At 37.6% G+C, this 20292-nt stretch overlaps 1 protein-coding gene across 1 annotated transcript in view; it reads left to right on the top strand.

Moving 5' to 3' along the window:
• The window catches only part of egfra (epidermal growth factor receptor a (erythroblastic leukemia viral (v-erb-b) oncogene homolog, avian)), a 43118-nt gene extending 23579 nt beyond the window's left edge, over nucleotides 1-19539 (top strand). The window contains exons 2-28 of the mRNA XM_056742761.1: nucleotides 2860-3011; nucleotides 3228-3414; nucleotides 3548-3682; nucleotides 3763-3831; nucleotides 4242-4360; nucleotides 4846-4987; nucleotides 6587-6703; nucleotides 7018-7144; nucleotides 7452-7525; nucleotides 7670-7760; nucleotides 7919-8118; nucleotides 8257-8389; nucleotides 8895-8985; nucleotides 9177-9334; nucleotides 9448-9489; nucleotides 9907-10048; nucleotides 10482-10604; nucleotides 10871-10969; nucleotides 12129-12314; nucleotides 13137-13292; nucleotides 13414-13489; nucleotides 13832-13978; nucleotides 14696-14793; nucleotides 14874-15038; nucleotides 16312-16353; nucleotides 17218-17311; nucleotides 18038-19539. Coding sequence (XP_056598739.1) covers nucleotides 2860-3011; nucleotides 3228-3414; nucleotides 3548-3682; nucleotides 3763-3831; nucleotides 4242-4360; nucleotides 4846-4987; nucleotides 6587-6703; nucleotides 7018-7144; nucleotides 7452-7525; nucleotides 7670-7760; nucleotides 7919-8118; nucleotides 8257-8389; nucleotides 8895-8985; nucleotides 9177-9334; nucleotides 9448-9489; nucleotides 9907-10048; nucleotides 10482-10604; nucleotides 10871-10969; nucleotides 12129-12314; nucleotides 13137-13292; nucleotides 13414-13489; nucleotides 13832-13978; nucleotides 14696-14793; nucleotides 14874-15038; nucleotides 16312-16353; nucleotides 17218-17311; nucleotides 18038-18399 — 3527 coding nt within the window. The 3' untranslated portion in view covers nucleotides 18400-19539. The remainder of the gene's footprint in view (nucleotides 1-2859; nucleotides 3012-3227; nucleotides 3415-3547; nucleotides 3683-3762; nucleotides 3832-4241; nucleotides 4361-4845; nucleotides 4988-6586; nucleotides 6704-7017; nucleotides 7145-7451; nucleotides 7526-7669; nucleotides 7761-7918; nucleotides 8119-8256; nucleotides 8390-8894; nucleotides 8986-9176; nucleotides 9335-9447; nucleotides 9490-9906; nucleotides 10049-10481; nucleotides 10605-10870; nucleotides 10970-12128; nucleotides 12315-13136; nucleotides 13293-13413; nucleotides 13490-13831; nucleotides 13979-14695; nucleotides 14794-14873; nucleotides 15039-16311; nucleotides 16354-17217; nucleotides 17312-18037) is intronic.
• The last annotated feature ends 753 nt before the right edge of the window (nucleotides 19540-20292 follow it).

Here is a 20292-nt window from a genome sequence, read left to right as displayed (position 1 = left end):
GTCACTGATGTCTCCCGCTGCCGTTGCAGATGCGCAAAATCCAGGTCGTTATTGACAAGTTTACACACACACACAATGTGAGCGCATAACCAAGAGTTGCTCTTTGCTGTGACAGATCTTTTGAGCCCCGAGGACAAACGATTTGATATTTGAGATGTTTAAAATGAAACTAACGGCAGAGGTTCAGGACAAGTCATTTATCTGTGGATTACTTGAGACAATGCTGGATCGTTTCAAATCCGTTCACAGCAAGAATAAACAACAAGCGAATGCTCTTACTAAGTTCTATTTTACATTATATTTACATGTGCTGTGAACATGCGGAAAAGAGTCCTTAATACACAATAAAATCATCGTAAGAAGGTAATAACAAGAGACTTTTCATTTAAAGTTAAATATATACTTTTTGACAAGCACAATTTCTGTTGGTTCAAATGAATTCTCTCTATTTAGCACCAATCGATAACAAAGCTTCTCTGAAGGCTCTGCCTCTTTGTAAAAAAAACAGAATCAAATCTGCTCATCAAGTAACTTATTTGTCAGTATCAGTAGTACAGTTATTTTGTGGGAAAAAACACTTGTTCAATTTCTCATTAATGCAATTATGGTGGTGGTGTAATGGTGTGGGGGATTTTTTCTTGGCACACTCACGGCCTTCCTGAGCATTGTTTCTGACCATGTCCATCCCTTTATGACCACCATGTACCCATCCTCTGATGGCTACTTCCAGCAGGAAAATGCACCATGTCAAAAAGCTCGAATCATTTCAAATTGGTTTTTTGAACATGACAATGAGTTCACTGTACTAAAATGGCACCCACAGTCACCAGATCTCAACCCAATAGAGCATCTTTGGGATGTGGCGGAACGGGAGCTTCGTCCATCCCACAAATCTCCATCAACTGCAAGATGCTATCCTATCAATATGGGCCAACATTTCTAAAGAATGCTTTCAGCACCTTGTTGAATCAATGCCACGTAGAATTAAGGCAGTTCTGAAGGCGAAAGGTGGTCAAACACAGTATTAGTATGGTGTTCCTAATAATCCTTTAGGTGAGTGTACATATACATATACATAGATATACATTATGGCCCCCTCAATTACAGACAGGCCTCATTTACAGACAGGCCCTCTTTAAAATAAAACTCAACAAACTAGATTTTCAGTTACAATTATTTATTTATGTATAAATAATAGACATGCAAAGTAATTTACAAATGAGAAAGCATTTGCTGAGAAATATGCAAAAATGTTTTCTTTGATTCATCTGATTGGATTTACAAAAATTTAACAGTCCTGAAAAACCATTTTGGCATACCTGTTGATAACCACTGTAATAGATTGTCAAAGTTATATTTGTTTTCATGAGCACATCAATGTTGATTCATCATTTTGTCACTTTGGGTTATCAGAGTCATCTTTGTCCCGTCTAACAATTTAAAGTGCTAATTTCCTTAAGATCAGTGGGAATTTCCTCCCTCAATTTCAACTAATCAAGTTATTTCTTACTTCAGGCCCTGTTGAACTGATGGGGCTGTATTTCATAACACAATAACTTCATTATAACATGAACAATAATGAAATGATTTGCTATTTGACAGTCTGATGCATCTATAAGTGGAAGCTGCCAAGACATTTCCCTCATAGGGGATATCTTATGACGCACTATAGGAGATGTTGATGGCTTTCATTTTGTTACTAATCACTGACACCTTGCAGTTACTCATGAAAAGCTGTTTGCGTTAGTGTGTGTGTGTATCTGTATCTGACTTGTGGACAGTTTAACCTGTACATTGTGGTTGTTGATATTGATTCATTTTTTATTATATTGATAAATATTATAATTATTGATAAATATTGATTATTGCATCCTGCTACTAAAATAACCACGTGCATTCGGGACACTAAACAAAACAATACAAAACATTATTCGCTTTTGGTGTTTTCATTTCTTATTCATTATACTAAGAGTTTTAACAAAAATGCAGTTTTATATTAGAATTACAGTGTCTCAACGGCAATGTATACTTTCAGAGTCAGACCTCAGTAAATAGTTTTTCCCAGACATGCGTACTATGATCAGACAGTTTAAGCAGCTTTCTGCCACACGCACTATTTATCTTGGCCCACCACTGAGTCTTTCCGTTGCCGCTCACAGCACTTAAAACAAACGCCCACCTAAACTAAACTCTGACTAATTCATTAGCTCCAAAATCACCTACATTTCTCAGGATGGCTTTATGCTCTACCAATACTATTTTAAGGATTTTTATCATGAAATGATTGTCATTTTGTTGTTTTAATAAGTATACTGTAATTGTCTGGTTAAATCCAAACAAAGTGTTTTGTTTCACTGAAAATGACATGCGCATCATTCATATTTGTTAGAATTGGGCTACATTTTATTGAAGAACAAATAACTGCCATCAAGACCTCTGCACAAACAGATGTTATAAAATAGTCATATAAGTTTTATATAAGTGTTAAACAAAAAATTATTGAAGAGATAACAATTATATGTTTTGAATTTTTTTTTCTTAATATCAATCCTTAATAAAGAAACGTGAAATAGTTAAATAAAAAAAAGAATATAATAATAATATTTAGGTTTAAATTGTTGGCTTATAATTGGCTTTGCAAGTCATTTGAACTTGCATTAAAATGACCTAAAAATCGAGTTATATTATTGATAACTTTTTTGCGGTGTGTACAGTATATTCAGCACTTATACTTCATCTATTTATGTACATATTTTTTAGCTTCTGATTGTTTTATCTTTAAATATTGTACACTTTCATGAAGGTCTCAGGCTGCACCTGGATTGAATGTTAATCTCTCTTTTTTCGTTTTTACTTTAGTTTGTCATGGAGCCAATAACAAACTGGCTCTGCTTGGAACAGTGGATGATCATTATCAGATTATAGTGAAGATGTACAGCAACTGCACAGTGGTTCTGGAAAACCTGGAAATTACGTACATGACAGAGAAGCATGACTTGTCTTTCCTCAGGGTATGACTATTGCTCAACATTATAAACGCTTGGGTTGAACAGGTTAAAATACAGAAAATGTTGCAGTTTAACTGCATTGAAATTCACAACAATTTTTTTAACCCCAGTATTGTTTAACTTGTAGATATTCACACTAAAGCAGATAATCAAAACTATTTAATGTATTTACAGTGTTATGCAATGTTTAATAGTATTTTGTATGTTTTTAATTCGTAGAGCATTCAAGAAGTTGGTGGCTATGTTCTAATAGCTGTCAACACAGCTCCCAGCATCCCTCTTGAAAACCTGCGCATTATCCGTGGCCACTCCCTTTATGATGACAAATACGCACTAGCCGTCCTATTAAACTCCAACAGCAGCAGTGGAAAAGGCGTGAACCAGTTGCCACTGACAAGCTTAACTGGTATGTGGTTACTAACAGACCTGTCCCATATGTACAAGAATATAGAATATATATTCTGTGTATTGAATTGTACATATTTTGCCTATCAGTTTGAAAACACACATTTAATAAACAACGTTTTTTCCTCTTTTAGAAATACTGAAGGGTGGAGTCAAATTTACCAGTAACACTCATTTATGTAACGTGGAGACCATCCAGTGGACGGACATTCTCAACATGAAAAGTCATCCTAAAATTGAACAGCCAGCACCTAATTATGATAAACGCTGTATGTCTCTACGATTATATTAATCATTGCTAATTAAACCAATGACCATTACTAAGAGTTTTGTATCTCACCTACCACAGGTAAGAAGTGTGACCTGAAGTGTAAAAATGGCTCCTGTTGGGCTCCAGGACCCCAAAGCTGTCAAACAAGTAAGTGCTAGAAAACTGTCCCTGAAAGATTGAAATCGTTTAAGCTTTATAAAAACGTATTAAAACAGCAAAATCAACCAAACAGACTGAAGATCTATTTTTGTGTTAATGTAATGCTGAGTTCACTGACATTAAAACCTCTGCAAGCCTATTAAAAAGTCAATGTGAAATATTTAACATTTGAGACAGCATAGTATGAAATGCCTCTACATTTCATTAGAAAAGATTTCTTCTTTAAAGCCAATATTCCCCTTTAGTACACCCCTTAACTGCTATTGAATATTGCTATTAAATAATAATAATGAATTGCTTCACTGTTCAAAGGCGTCTGTTGTTGCTGTACTCCTGCCAGCTGTAGCAAACCATGGTGCTTTTAGTATTTCTGAAGTTCTTCCTCTCTCTCTGTCTAGTGACTAGGTTGATATGCGCAGAACAATGTTCTGGAAGATGTAAGGGGCCCAAACCCATTGACTGTTGTAATGAGCATTGTTCAGCGGGCTGCACCGGACCCAAACCAACCGACTGTCTGGTGAGAACCACACACACATTATGTCATGTAACACTATCAACAATGAGTGAGTAAATAGTTTTGTAAAACCAAATTTGAAATTGTTCATGTGTTCTTCCTAAATAACAATTTGCAGAATTCAATTGTAATTTAAAAGCCTTCTCAATGCAATGCTCAATTACACACAACCCTGTTCAGGGGCTGTCCACTTCCCATAATAACAAGGACTTTTTCAGAATATTTCTCAATTTAATTTTTTTATTTGGCAAGAAGTAATCAACTCATGTTGATGTAAACTATTCCTTTAAATAACAGCCAACCACTAGCGTCTCCATTTTTGTAATGGTGTACAGGATATAAAGCATGTCTAAAATATTACATGGAAACATTCATTGCCAATTGCGTACACAGCTGCACTAAATCTAACCTCAAGGGCAATGAAAATGCTTTCTCTATTGGACTAGTGCACTCATGGGAAATTTTGTTTATTTGCTTATGTGCTACAGGCTTGCAAAGACTTCCAGGATGATGGAACATGCAAGGACGCTTGTCCACGGCTCATGCTGTACGACCCCAACACACATCAGCTCGCTCCCAACCCTGACGGGAAGTACAGCTTCGGAGCAACGTGTGTCAAGAAATGTCCACGTAAGGCTGACCATAATGCCTGAAGTTACCTTATTATTTTAAGATTATTAGATTATTTTATCCCCTGTGTTAGATTTTAACTGTCTACATTTTTACCATAACACATGGTCGAATTCTTAATATAGTGTGTCTAGTATATTATACCGAAAGTTTTTAGGTCTACCTTCTGGAATATCTTTATTTAGAAGATTAATATTTTAAAGGAATAGTTCACCCAAAAAAGAAGATCCTGTCATCATTAACTCATCCTCCTTGCATTTCAGACCTGTAAGACTTTCTATCTTCTACAGAACACAAAATAAATATTTTTTTCTTTTGCTGTTTTTGAAGCTTTGATTATGTTTTTGGGGTGTTTAACAATGGACATTTCTAATGTCAAAAAACGCTTTATATTTCACATATTTCAAGTCTATTGTTCACCACTGTCCCTCTTCTCACAAAACGTCTGGATTTCTTCTGGTATATATCAAGTCCCTCCTTCCGAAACGCTCTGATCGGTAAAGCTTACCAGAGTTTATTCCCTACTATGGTGAGGGAAATGACACTTGATCAATTGGGTCAGACGGGTATTATAATTAAAACTAATAACAGAAGCGTTAGTTTTGCCTTTTAATATTGTTGGATAATAAAACAACCATATTGACTAGGAGACATTCGCAAGCAGGACTTCAAAGGACGTTTCATAGAAGTGTTTAATTGCGCACACACAATATCACTGTAATACACAGAACAGCTTTCACAGCCGATGTTAAAGTCATGGAAGCTGTTATTTGACCGTTGGTTATCTTAAAATGTGTGTAGCTGAATTCTTAATACCAGCTGTAGGACTGTGATGAAGGTGAAAGTAGTTAAGCGCATAGCTCAGTCAAATGTTTACAATCTCTGATAACCAAACATTACTCCAGCGGCTCTTCCTCTTCTCCAAGGAAGGCCTCGCCCTTTTTTTGGCGTATTCCTTCAGGAGGAGGTTTTTCAAAAACTCGGAATAGTGACATCATGTACCTGGGGAGTAATAGGCTGTGGTCTGATTCCAGCCGTTTTCTGTAGTCCTTGAAAAGACAATTCTGTTAAAGACAATATCTCGATTGAACTTTGAGCTTTATCATTTTGCAGAAATTGTTTATGCTCTAACAGCAACATTACACACTAACTTAAGTTTGAAAATTGGCATCACAGGGAATGGACGCTTTAAAGAATGTTTAACTGAACAACAATGGCAACAACCCATTGACTTTGTTTTTTTGTCTATAGTAGTAAATTAGGACCACCATTGTTCGGTTACCAACATTCTTCAAAATATATATCTTCTTATATTTTAGAAATTAGTCATACAGGTTTGAAATGACAAGAGGATGAATTAATGATTTTTGGTTGAACTATCATTTTAAGGTAGCAGGGTTTAAATGTAAATCCATCTCAAGATGATTCATGAGAATGCAACCCATTGCTCAATTCTAGATTCTAAGTAACATCTCAGAAACTATACAGGGACCAAGACAAAATAATTTGCCTTAAGCATCAGTTGTCTCAGATTGTGTTGTGCTTGTTAGTTGGTGTTAGTGATTCTAGATTGACTGTTCCTGCACACTTACTTCTCAGACAATTATGTGGTGACGGACCACGGGGCCTGTGTGAGAACATGTAGCCCTGGCACCTCTGAGGTGGATGAGGGTAGAGTTCGGAAATGTAAGAGGTGTGATGGCCTCTGTCCAAAAGGTAAAGTTGAGAATGTTTGTAGGGTATACATTAAAAACGTAATTATTTTGTTAACAAACATTTTATGCAGCACTTTAAATCTTTTTGTGTGAATTGGACAAACACGTCTGTGCCTTGCAAAGGTAATTCAATAGACATGTAAAACTAGTAAACCGTATTTGGCAGTGTATATTTGTGACGGTAAAGTTTTCCCTATTTGTTAAAACTACTTTTGAAACTTTCATAACACCTGTATTGAATGCAACATGGGGTTTAGAGGTAATTATTTAACTACGAATGAAGTTGCTGTTAATTTTTCATTTGTGTTCATTTAGAGTGTGATGGGTTGGGAATGGGGCCCCTGAAAAATGTCTTGTCAATCAATGCCAGCAACATCGACTCCTTTGAGAACTGCACAAAAATCAACGGAGGTGTTGCAATACTCAGCACAACTTTTAATGGGTGAGAAGCAGTAGCTACAGTAAAAAGTCTGAGCCCCCTGACTGTATTTTGCTAGGTTAATGATAAGCATGAAGCCATTGCACAATACTTTACTGTTTTTTTCTCTCTAAGTTTTGCATTTTTCTCTAAACAGTTATTTAAATGGCTTTTTGTTTCTTCTTTTTGTTCTTTTTCCGACCCTTTTTGACGGCTGCTCACCAATTAGATAAACCAAACTGAACCAAATCTTTCACCATCTGTTTCAAGTGATCCTGACTGTGGTGACATTTTAGGACTGTTATTTCATAATTTCTTCATTTTATTGCAGTGACCAACATACTAACACTTCAGAAATGAACCCAGCAAAGCTCAACGTATTTGAAACTGTTAAAGAAATCACTGGTGAGAGAACTGTGGTTTTTAACTAAATGAATGGAAAATAGTTTATAGCATGTCTTGTTTTTTAGAGCAATTTTCAAGAGGCAAAAAGGTTCTGCAGTAATTTGATTGGATTAAATTTAAACATGACTTTCTTCCAACTCAAAGGCTACCTGATGGTTCAAATGTGGCCGAAGAACATGTTGTCCATCAGCCCCTTTGAAAACCTGGAGATCATCCGTGGAAGACTGAAGCAGCAGTAAGCACACAGTCTATAAAGAATTATTGAACAGTGGTTTATATTTGTCAGTCTTCCTCAGTAATGAAACATGCTTCGTGGTTGTGACCCATTATACATTAAGAGCTCACTTACTTAAGTCTGTCTTGTCTCTTCCTAACCCCGTTCTGCTCTCACAGAGGTACATTTAGCTTTGCTGTCACCAGAACCTCCATTACACACCTGGGTCTGCGGTCTCTGAGGGAGATCAGTGATGGTGATGTGGCCATCGCTTTCAACGAACGTCTCTGCTACACCAGCTCTAACCACTGGAAACGCCTCTTTAAATCCTCGTCTCAGACCGTCAAAATATCCTCAAATGCTAATGATTTCTCCTGTGGTAAATAAAATACCTTGCTACTCCTTAAAAGTGTTGGAGAGTCATTTCTCTGAAAAACTTTTCTCATTAGGTTTATTTGAAACCATGTCTGACCGTGTCGGGTCATTGTGTTGACATTATATCGAATGTGTGTTATAGCAAATCAGAACAGCACATGTGATGAGATGTGCACAGGTGATGGCTGCTGGGGTCCCGGACCCACCATGTGCTTTGACTGTAAACATCGCAACCGTAAAAGACGTTGTGTGGCCTTCTGTAACCTGTTAGCTGGGTGAGTGAGCTGGATTATCTAAACCTAATGTACATGTCATACTGTGGTCAAACATTTTTGTGTAATGGCCTTGTGTCGTCCTGGACTTCCAGATTTCCAGATGCAAATTAAAAATGGGCCCTCAAGTTTTCAGTAAACAATACAGTGACGGAAGTGCTTAATCCTGAAACCACAATAATTGTGTGATCCATTCAAACTGACTCTTTTCTTTGCATAAGAGTTCACTTGTGCACTTTTAAAATGTGTGACTGTTGATGTCATCATTTGGGCAGTACCGTGCATTCTGCCTATTTAAAAAGTGTAACATAATATTTAACAGCATATAAATACCATAGATGTGTACATTATCTACCCTGCTACCTGCCAACATAAAAATTTAGTAACAGCTTTCATACTTCATCTCCACTTCTGCTATAAGATATGTGCTTTTATTATAGTGATTATTTGGTTATATGTCACTGATGATGTAGACTACATTAACGTACATGCTTCTCTATCTCTACAGTGAGCCACGAGAATATGAGGTGAATAAGACATGCATTGAGTGTGATCCTGAGTGTCTTCTCACGAATAAAACCCTGACCTGCTCCGGCCCTGTAAGTCTCACAGCCTGCACCACCAAAACACCTCAGGACTCCTCAGCATCATGCTCAGCTAGATAACAGAAAACCCTTCTTATTCTACTTAAAGTGTTCTGACTTCTAAGAACAGACCGCAAATATCCCAATAGTATCCTAGGGATCCCATTTAAATTCACATAATGTTATTTAATTGCTCTTTTGTCCAGGGACCTGACAAATGTACAGTGTGTGCGAACTATAAAGATGGACCGCACTGCGTACCGCGCTGCCCGCAAGGCGTACCGGGAGAGAAAGACGTACTCATTTGGAAATATGCTGACAAGATGCGAGTGTGCCAGCTTTGTCACGAGAACTGCACCCAAGGGTGAGGAAGACATCTTAGCATAATGGAGTTGTCATTTACTGTGTACAATTTACATACTGTATATAATTGAAACACTGTGTAATAGATTGATGGATTTTTGCGCTGCTTTGCAGATGTACTGGGCCTGATCTGAAAGACTGCAAAGACTTTAAAAGGTAAAACGTGATTTATTGCCATACTACTTTATAGTTTATGGGATATATATTGGACGAAACAATTAGTAAAGCTGTATACACGATAATACATTCTGTAGGTAAAGTAAAAAAGAGTATGAACCATATATTTTGGCAATATTGGGGTATTTTTGTCATGTTTTCCAAGGAATATATAAATAGAAGGAATTAACAATAGAAGTGGTCCGACTCTCATTCTAAAGGGAATAAGCTTTAACTTTATTATTATACAATGTTACGTTTTTGGCCTCAGAGTTTTCCAATAAAATATTGCAGAGCCAAAATATCATGTTGAAAAATATGAAGTACACAAGAAACTCAATTCAAGAGATGTATTATTTGAAAACAAGTCTTATTTTCTTAGCTTTAGTTCACTCGGTAGTGTGCATGTGTCTGTAGTTCCGGATTGTCCATGATCGCTGCTGGTGTGGTTGGAGGTCTTCTGGCTTTTGTTATCCTGGCTCTTGGAGTGTCTGTTGTACTGCGCAGACGCCACATCAAGAGGAAGAGAACCTTACGCCGACTTCTTCAAGAAAGAGAGGTCAGATTATAAGACACCTACAGTGTCTTGGCTAGCAAAGCAAAGATCCTGCTTAAAATGCACATACAACTCCAAATAAGCCATTGGTTGGCTGACTTTTCTGTATAACGAAGTTCAAAATGTCCTAAACAAAAAAAGCAGCCCAACATACTTTGGCAACCAATGGCATGGGTTTGTGGTTAAACTATATATTTGTCTGACCCAAAAACTGTTCAAACTACTTCATAATTTTTGTTACTCACACACACTTCGGCAATATGAAACCATATGACGTCAAACTGGTAAAGACAGTTTACAGTTGAAGTGTCTAGTGTAAACTGTGAAGGAAATCAGTCATTGCTGTGATCCGTGTCAGCCTGCGCTCATTCAAGGACAGGATGTATGTTTGAGTACGGAGGAGTGATTTCCTGAGACAGTGTATTTGTGTCTTCAGCTCGTGGAGCCTCTGACCCCCAGCGGAGAAGCCCCCAATCAGGCCCTGCTGCGCATCCTCAAAGAAACCGAGTTTAAGAAGATCAAAGTGCTTGGCTCTGGAGCTTTTGGTACGGTGTATAAGGTGAATATCCTCTCGCTTGGGATGCGTATGTAAATACATACAGAAACACTGGCTTTTCCTGTTTCACCTTTTGATCTATTCTCAATTTACGCAGAACCGCATACTTAAATGTCACCATGTTGATCGCCAAGAATTATCATTACAATAAACATTACCCTTTAATCTCAATGTCTCTTTATTTAAGATGATCTAGCTAGTCAGTGTGACCCACTATTCATCCGCTCATGGCATAAGATGTCAAGACAAATATGTGTCTTTTCCTGCAGGGTCTGTGGGTTCCAGAGGGGGAGAACGTGAAGATCCCTGTAGCTATTAAGGTCTTGCGAGAGGCCACGTCTCCTAAAGCAAACAAAGAGATCCTGGATGTGAGTAGTAGAATCTGTTGAGCTCTTACTCAGGATGTTATTCAGGGTTTACGCTATGGTCAATACAACACAGACTTAAAACCTGGCTTTTTTCTTTAACAGTTTTAACAACTGTAAGACCTGGAACCAGATGTATCTATCCTTGACAAATTTTCTTGGCAGGTTTTTTCAGTATTGTAACTATTCATATGCCTGGATTGTACATTTGCAGCTTGAACCGGTTAACAATTGCTTGACGGTGAGGTTTGTAATTTCTGAATTGCATACATATTAAACTCTACAGCGTTAGCTATTGCTTGACCAAACGGATGATCCGACCCCAAACTCGCACTATCAGTTGAGCCAATGTTGCTATGTCAGGTCGCCCAGACAAACACAGAAATGTTTTGATAGCATCCCAGAGCTACTTTGTTCGGAGGACTCAAGCTAGGAATGTCTCACTTATAATTGTCTCTGCTTATTAGGCTTGGAAAGAATAAATATCTTAACCTAAATATAGATGCAGACAGTAAAGTTGAAGTTTTTGAGATGATTAGTACATATCAGGCATTCGCCTATAGTGACCAGCACAGTTACTGTAGTCTATACTACATACTGTGTACTGTAACTTTGAGTTAAAATGTAATCAGAGTCCCACTGGACGTTATGTGGATTTGATATAAAACAGAAAGCTTAAGCGTTGTCTAGAAATTCCAGATTCTTTTATCGGCCTAAAGGCAAAAGGGTCCTCTGTTCTGAACACAAAGAATGTTATTTCCTCGGATATTCTCTTTGATTGTGAGGATGTGGTTGAACAGTCCGTTTCTCAAGGTCACTTTGAAGATAACTAATCTGCAGTATGTAAACATGCAACTTCTTTAAACAAGTTTGCAGAAATCAAATCATCAATAACATTAAAGTTTAGTTAGAAATAGATGCCAGTTCCTCCTTCATTTTTTAAAAGGAGAAGGTTGTTGTTGTTGGCTTTTTTGGAAGAGCACTGGATCACCCAGAGGTTTGATTATTATGTTCTGCTTTCAGTACTTTTCTTTCGAATTCCAGGCTTCTGTCTCAGCACATATTTTCGAATGCTTTTAAAGCAGTCAGTTTCGTAGTTTTACCCTAGTAAGGACTGTAAGAGTTTGACAATGATGTTGACATTATGTGACCTCTTCCGTAGGAAGCCTATGTGATGGCCAGTGTCGATCACCCTCACGTGTGTCGGTTGCTCGGCATTTGTCTGACCTCCACCGTTCAGCTCATCACCCAGTTGATGCCGTATGGCTGCTTGCTCAACTATATAAAAGAAAACAAGGACAACATCGGCTCGCAACACCTGCTCAACTGGTGTGTGCAGATTGCTAAGGTAACAGATTGTTCTTTTAAATGTTTTTGCATTGAATCGCATCCCTTCAATTTGTCACACGGTTCATTGATGATGAACAATGAGGGTTTCATTCAATTAAAAAGGTGTCGGTATTTACTCACTTTTATTTTGTTTCAGACCCATATGCTGTAATTGTAAATTTAGAAAAATGTCATAAATTCCAATTGGGAAATGATGCATGGTCAGACTTATAATACAGGCAGTAATAGACATTTTGTAAGTGGATTGACTTACCTACTGTAACTAGATTTTCTCACTGGTAAAATGAAACAAAAATGAAAACATTATATTGCAGAAGAAATGCTTATCACAAAAAAAAGATTCACAACTATTTTTAATATTCAGTCATACTGTAAAATCTGATGTGAAGATCTATAGCTGTGAAAATTCTTTCATAGAAAGGTCTTTCTTGGTTTTTATTGCTGATGGAATAACATTTGTATTTAAAAAGTATGACACATTTTTTAGTAACATCATGTGAAGTAACATTCTGAGAAAACTGTTTTAATTTGCTTATTCGTGCACCACAATCCCAACTGTTTAAAGAATTTAGCTGATTTCTATTTTAGTCACTTTTTACCATGACAAGCTGTATTTCTTCCCTAATGTCCCATGTCATTTTTGCCTTATCACTGCACTTCTTAATTGAGACACAACTGATAGCTATATTCCATATTCTACATTCAGTGTCACAAAATGTGACTTTTGGACATATTAACTGACTATGATTAAGTATTCATACTGTTGTTACTTTATCTCATGCTTACTAAACTCTTTTAAATGTCTCTCTTGGTGTATTAGGGAATGAGCTATTTAGAAGAGCGCCATCTTGTGCATAGGGACCTGGCAGCTCGTAATGTTCTGGTGAAGACCCCTCAGCATGTGAAGATCACTGATTTTGGCCTGGCCAAGCTGTTAAGTGCTGATGAGAAGGAATATCATGCAGATGGTGGGAAGGTCTGTTGTTGTTTTCTGTTGTGTGTAAAGGTTGATCTTGATGAAGTGCTTCTTGGTTTTACTATATAAATATAGATAATATATGTTTTATGAGTTTATATCTATTTACCTTCTGCTTCAGGTGCCAATAAAATGGATGGCGCTTGAATCTATCCTACACAGGACATATACCCACCAGAGTGACGTCTGGAGCTTCGGTAAAGGATGCATTTTGGATCACTGCATATGTAATAATTGAAGTCAACATAAAATGACTTCAATTCATTATTTTTAACGTTTCACTTCAGTAAAATGTCATTTTTTTATATTTAGCTGTAAGTTTGAATGAGTTGTGAAAAGTTAGCATTATTGTACATACCAGAACAAAGGCAGGCGGTCGGACAGGGGTTCTTTTGTATTAAATGCACCAGGGAATTGTGCACATTAAGACCAGAAAAGTGCATGAAGAAAGTAAATGGGGTCAACTCTGGTTTCATGTTAACTTATGTTAAGCAGAGGTTATCAGAATTGAAGAAGCATTGTCTGACACTCTGCTGTAGGTGTGACAGTCTGGGAGCTGATGACTTTTGGAACGAAGCCCTACGATGGAATTCCTGCTAGTGAGATTGCAGAAGTGCTTGAAAAAGGAGAACGACTTCCACAGCCCCCTATCTGCACCATTGATGTTTACATGATCATGGTCAAATGTAGGAATGAAACTCTCTTATACACATATACACATGCATTCTGTTCAATGAAAGTTGATTGTGTAGCCCTTTCATTAATAATCACCTTCATGCATGAAACCAGTTCAATTACTGTACAATTTTTGCATTAACCCGTGTGCCACGCCTTTTATTCACAAAGCACTGGCTTTGTGTGTTTGTACATTTTGCTACTGTACCATCAAGTACATCACGCTACTCTTTTGAGGGGCGCCAGTGGCTCACTTGGTGTCCTAGACAAGAAGAAACACGACCAAAGAAAATGCAGTTTAACTAGTAGTTCCTATAAGTGAATAGTGTATTTGTATGGGTTTATATAAGATGATTCTAGTGGATCAGTTTTAGTTAAGTGCCGAGACTGCATCTATTTATTTATTTATTAGATATTATTTATTAGAATGATCTTGCTTGTTCTCTAAACACCATGCACTGTGCTGTGTTTTACCTTTCTGTGACTTTCTGTATTTCTTATTTGCTCCTTTAAAGCTGCTTTGGAACGATGCACATTGTTAAAAGCTCTATATAAATACATTTAAGTGAATAAAGTGTAAAAGTGGCCAGGGTTTAAAACCTTTTAGACCTACTTATTAGACTTTAAAAAAGGCAAAGTAGTGAGTGACGCGAGGATGGTTACATGATTTGGTCTAAATGTCTTTTTCATAATCTGCTTTATACTAACTTTTGTATGATTGAATCCAGGTTGGATGATCGATGCAGAGAGCAGACCTCGCTTCAGGGAGCTCATCGCTGAGTTCTCCAAAATGGCACGTGACCCACCCCGCTATCTTGTCATTCAGGTGAGAGGAGGAGAGGCATCTTTAGCTGAAGCAGAGACTGTATTTTCGACCTTATGTCTGATCGGTGTCCATCTTCTCAGGGTGATGATCGGATGCACTTACCCAGTCCTTCAGACTCAAAGTGTGGCCGCAGTTTTATGAGCAGCGAACTGGAAGAAACCATTGACGCAGACAAGTATTTAGTGCCTCATCACAGTTTCTTCAGCAGCCCGAGCACCTCTCGCACACAACTGCTACACTCTGTGGTAATTCACTACACAATACCAATACACAAAAACGATATTCTTCCTTTATTCTTATGTTTGTATTTTGGTCTAATAGATATGATTGTGTGCGTAGACCTAATGCAACAGTACATTGGGCCTTAACAGACATCCTACTTCATTTTTCCAAATATTTTCTTTGGAATTTTTAAACACTCTCGTTATACAGTATAGTGAAATATTAGCAAATTTGTCGGAAAGACTGCAACGACAATTTAAAAACTACAAATACAAACTACAACATTCAAAACTCCAGTCCTCAAACATCTGTCATAGTAGATACACATTAACTGTGGTAACAGTCATGGGGTAACTTATTCAGGTTAATCTGATGACAGCGATCTGTGCTTTTACTCAAGAAGACAGGAAGTTCACATCGCAGAGGCGTATGTACCTGGCCTGATATTCTTCTCCTGTCCCTGTCTCCTTCGCCCACTTCCCGTTCGCTCAGTCCTTTCCTAACTTCATCCTCTCCCTCACTTCCTCCCAGCTGCCTCCCGATTAATGACCGCTCCATGGTGAAACTTGAGCGTGTCTGTCCAATAGGACTCTTCTGGCCTCAGTCCGCCAAGCTTTTCCTGGCCTTACGCCTGCTGCTAAGCGTGTGCAATGCTCCTACAGCCTTTCAAGTCTGATTGCTTTTGCGGGCAACACTTGTTAAAATGTGTTTTTGGCAGAACGAAGGCTTTGAGCTCCACCGGAGTCTTATGTAACATTATCACTGAGTCGTAGCCATTTAAGGCTGCAGCTTCTCTAGATGGTAACCTATTTAGATTGTTTCTTTTTGCCTTTCCTTATGTTTTTAGAAGGTGTTGTTTTGCTATGGTGACTGAGTTCTCTAATGGTTCAGGGACCTCAGGGAAGATGGCTTATTTGTTCTCAAAACTTGTACAGACCTGTTTTGTGTGTTGAATACTGTGATAAAGCTTTCTTTCTTTTCCATCATCATTATCTTCACAATTGAATGTACTTGTCAATTGAATCAACCATTAAGGATAACAAAAGCAAGAATCCCATATACTGTATAACATTTATAAGTTTACAGTTGTATGTGTTTGGTAGATACGTTTATCAGTAAATGTTGATACGTTTCATCAGTAAATGCATTCACTGGGAATTGAACCCATTATCTTTGGAATGGCCATGCTATACCAACTGAGAGGAACAATCTTATGCAAGTTCAATTAAGCTACTGATATCCATTTTTGGTCATTAAAATAAAACAAAGGTTGGTGAAGTTTTTGTTTTGTTTCAGAGTCTCAACAGCAGCATTGGAAACTGTCAGAGCAAAAATGGGGTAAGTTACAGAGACACCACAGACGCCTGATAACTTTCATAATAACTATAGAGGATGTTTGGCAAAACCTTGAAATGAGAACACAGACATGGACACAGTCTGGGACATTTGACGTCATCACGCATACATATCTTAAAAGTGTGTGGATGGAAATTTATTCCCAGAGTAGTTTCATACCAAGGAACATGTTTTTAATCAAGTTTAAAATATTCGTCTGAGGCTTTGTGGTGGTGACGTTGATATTAAATGACTGTGAGTCTGTTTTATATTCTCATGTTAGCTTTTGCTTTTTGGAGATTGTATGTAGTCTTGGAAATCCATAAATGATGTTATCATTTGTAAAGATTATCTTGATAGACAAAAGGTGTTTTTCTGTAATAATCCAAAAGTCTATGTGAAAAATCCATAGAAATTTTGTCAATGGAACCAGTGAGATGCTATCCAGGTTGGCCTACAAAAATATGTCATACTTGCGGCACTCTTTTAACACAGATAAACAAAATAAAGAACACGTGTAACAGATTGGGGAGTTATAATGTGCTGTATGAGTTTTGCAATCCGAATGCACTATATAATAGAATTTAAGACAACAGTTGTTTTACCTGTTATTCAACTGTCCCAACTTTTGTTTTGCAGTCTTCTATAGTGAGTTACCTATTATTATAAGAGTGCATGTTGCATGTGCTTTTATCTAAAGCACATTTTTGCAGCTGGTGTCTGTACACTAACTCTACCCATTATATTGAACCCATGTTCTCGGGATTGGTAGTGCCGTACTCTAGCAAATGAGCAACAAGAATTGTAACAAGCTTTTGTTAAAGTGAGTGACAAACTTTTAATCTTTTATTCTTTTACTTGTCGTAGAACGGCTTTCCGGCAAGAGAGAACAGTCAGGTCCTGCGATACATGCCAGACCCGACAGAACAGTTTGATGAGGGAGACTTCCAGGCTGCTCCAGGTTGGTATGGTGTTGGAACAAACAGATTTTAGGACCCAAGACTGAAGACGTTTTCCAAATGTCTTAGAAATGGAAAAATATGATCAGCCTGAAAAAGCTAGATGGAAAGCAGAAAGACAGAATTAAAATGGTGAAATGAAAGCCTCTGTTGGAAATAATTCTGTTTAGTGGTCTTGAAGTGATAGCTACCCCAAAAATAAAAATTCTGTCATAATTTACTCATTTAAAACCTGTATGACTTTCTTTCTTCCGCACAACACAAAAGAAGATATTTTGAAGAATGAAGGACCCCATTCAAATGCATTGGTTTTGTGTCCATACAATAGAAGTGCATGGGGTCCAGTGCTGTTCGGTTACCAGCTTTCTTCTCAATATCTTTTGTGTGTGTTCTGCTGAAGAAAGAAAGTAATACTGGTTTGAAATGACATGAGGGTGAGTAAATGATGACATCATTTTTGAGTTAGCACTTTAAAGGAACAGTACACCCTATCATTCTGTCAGCATTTCCCCTCAATATTGTTATTCATGCTTCTGCATATTCAACGATTCACCTGTCACACAGGTTTAACACATCTTGAAGGTTGTTAAATGACAGAATTTCATTTCTATCCTAATACCCCAAAGTTCTGTTTTAATCTCTGTGTAGATATGCATTTACATATTAATTGAATGTTAATAAAAAAATGCACTGAATAGATTGTTTATGTAACTGTATTTTTTCCCCAGAATACATTAACCAAAATGGCTCACTGATGTCACACATGACCAACCCTATATACCAGAATCCAGGACCCCCCCGCACACTTCAGCACTTTTCATCTGTCCTAGATGAAACCGAGGAAGAATATCTCAACTGCTTCAAGAGCCCCGTTTCTCCTGCTGCCGCCCCACCTGAGTATCTCAACACCTCCCACACCCAGCTCCTCTCCAGCCACTCCTTCTTCAACATGCATGGCTTCAATCCACAGAACAGCATGAACAACCCGGACTACCAGCAGGACTTCTGTCCCCTGGAACTCAAAACACACAAAAACGGCTGCTTGCCGGCCGCAGAAAATGCGGAATACATGGAGTTGGAAGTGCACTAGCACATTGATGAGAAGTTGGACTGTTAAAATGAGCCACTTAGATAAAAGGTGGAAGGACATCTATTTATAGCAGAAGCAAAGGCAATTAGATTGCTGAGTTGATGAACTGTAGTTTGTGCTCCGTCGAGAGCAGGACAGGCTTTTGATTTCCTTGGTAACCTTTCAGAGAGTCTTGAGTCTTTCTGAGCTAGACGTAGATGCTGAAGTGGATTGAATAAGTGTGGCCCAGGATACGACGACAAAATCCACGTGGATGCCAGTAGAAATTCTGAAATTGCATCCCATGGAACAAGTAGCTTGCGGACACCTCTGTTTAAAGACTCTTTTTAAGAAAAATATGATTTCAGTCGTAATTAATGTTTCTCTTTAACTTCAATAGATGCATCACAACAATGTACTGAGTTCAAATGTGTTTGTTATAAAAACTTTATTTTTAAAATGTGTAAACTGAACCCAGAGACTGTTTAAGCCTCTCTGCTGTGAATGAAAGACAACATTATATTGTAAATGTAATAGATTTCACTTGTCGTCTTTTTGCTGGAAATGTTGGTTTTGTGGACAGGGTCATTGCTTAAATTTACAATACTGGGAGAAAATAATGAAGGTGGGCTCCGGTCAGCAGTGTACAGACAAATTTAGCTGATCCCTTTTGTCGCTGGGACCAAGATGTCCCATCTGCCCGTGAATCGTAAGAATTAGCCTTGTCCAAAGACCAACATCGGACTGGTACATGTACAGAACTGTAATATATGGCTGAAATTTGCGTCATTGTATCTAGCAGAGTATTTTATCTTTTGTCATAAAAAACACTTACGGGGGTCACTCATATATTCCATTTCTGTTTATTGTGTTTGTAAATGTGTTTCTATGTTTTTTTACCTATCTGTACCTCCTTTAGACATTTGTAAAAGCTTACTAAAATGAGCTTTAGACAGAACCATGTTGTAGGCTACAATTCAAAGTTATGTTGTTGGATATCACAAAATCATGTCTTTGTTGCTTTGATCACTCCTCTAAAAGCATTCGCTTTAGTCCCGTCAGTACGGTGGCAAAGTCCTTTATCCTTTTGTCCTGTTGACATTAATTATCACTCTACGGAGTAATATCAATAAAAATGGCTTTTTTACAAAATGTAATCTATACTATGAAAGTGTCTGGTGTCATCAGTATTGTGTTTTACCTGTAATCTAATCATGGGTAATCATACTGTTTTATCATCTCTTCAAGTTCTTCATGAATGTGAGAGATTGGCAAATAAATCACCTGGTTTATATGTTAATGAATGAATGAATGAATGAACGACCGTGTCTTCCTTGTAGACTAGCACAGACATATTGATTCATCGTTTAATCAGGGGCCAGCTCCATAAACTAGCTGCTAACTAAGTTAAGACTGCATCTTAACAACAAATATCGATTCTTACAGTCTTACTTTTTAGATTTCAATTAGACCAATCTACTCTTTTATGTAACTGACTTGTAACTGAAGAAGTTATGATCAGTCTTAAAGAAAAAAACGAGAAGTAGTTCACGCAACTGGCCCCATGTGTTGTGTCTCGAGGAAATATTCACTCAATTACGCCATACACGCGCATCCACGTGCGTTTTGTGAAATGTGTGAAGTTTTTTTAATACGTGGGTTATACTCAAAACATGAAATATTTTGAATATTAATGTAATCAAGGTCACGCATACAAAGTTGATGATTATTCATACAAACAATAAATTAGCTAGGTCTACTTGAAAACGCCCAGTTACGTCATTAATATTCACGAGCCTGGCCGTTTTAAATGCGAAATTTCAACCGCTAGATGTCATTATTACATCACGTGATGTGTTAGCACCTATTTTATTCGGTCTATGGTTTGAACTGCCATTACTGCTGCTGCACTAC

The sequence above is a fragment of the Triplophysa dalaica genome, chromosome 3 (assembly GCF_015846415.1).
Source record: "Triplophysa dalaica isolate WHDGS20190420 chromosome 3, ASM1584641v1, whole genome shotgun sequence".
In the NCBI taxonomy this organism is placed as follows: domain Eukaryota; kingdom Metazoa; phylum Chordata; class Actinopteri; order Cypriniformes; family Nemacheilidae; genus Triplophysa; species Triplophysa dalaica.
The sequence above is the reverse complement of the archived record's forward strand: the minus strand, read 5'-3'. Positions and strand labels throughout refer to the sequence as shown.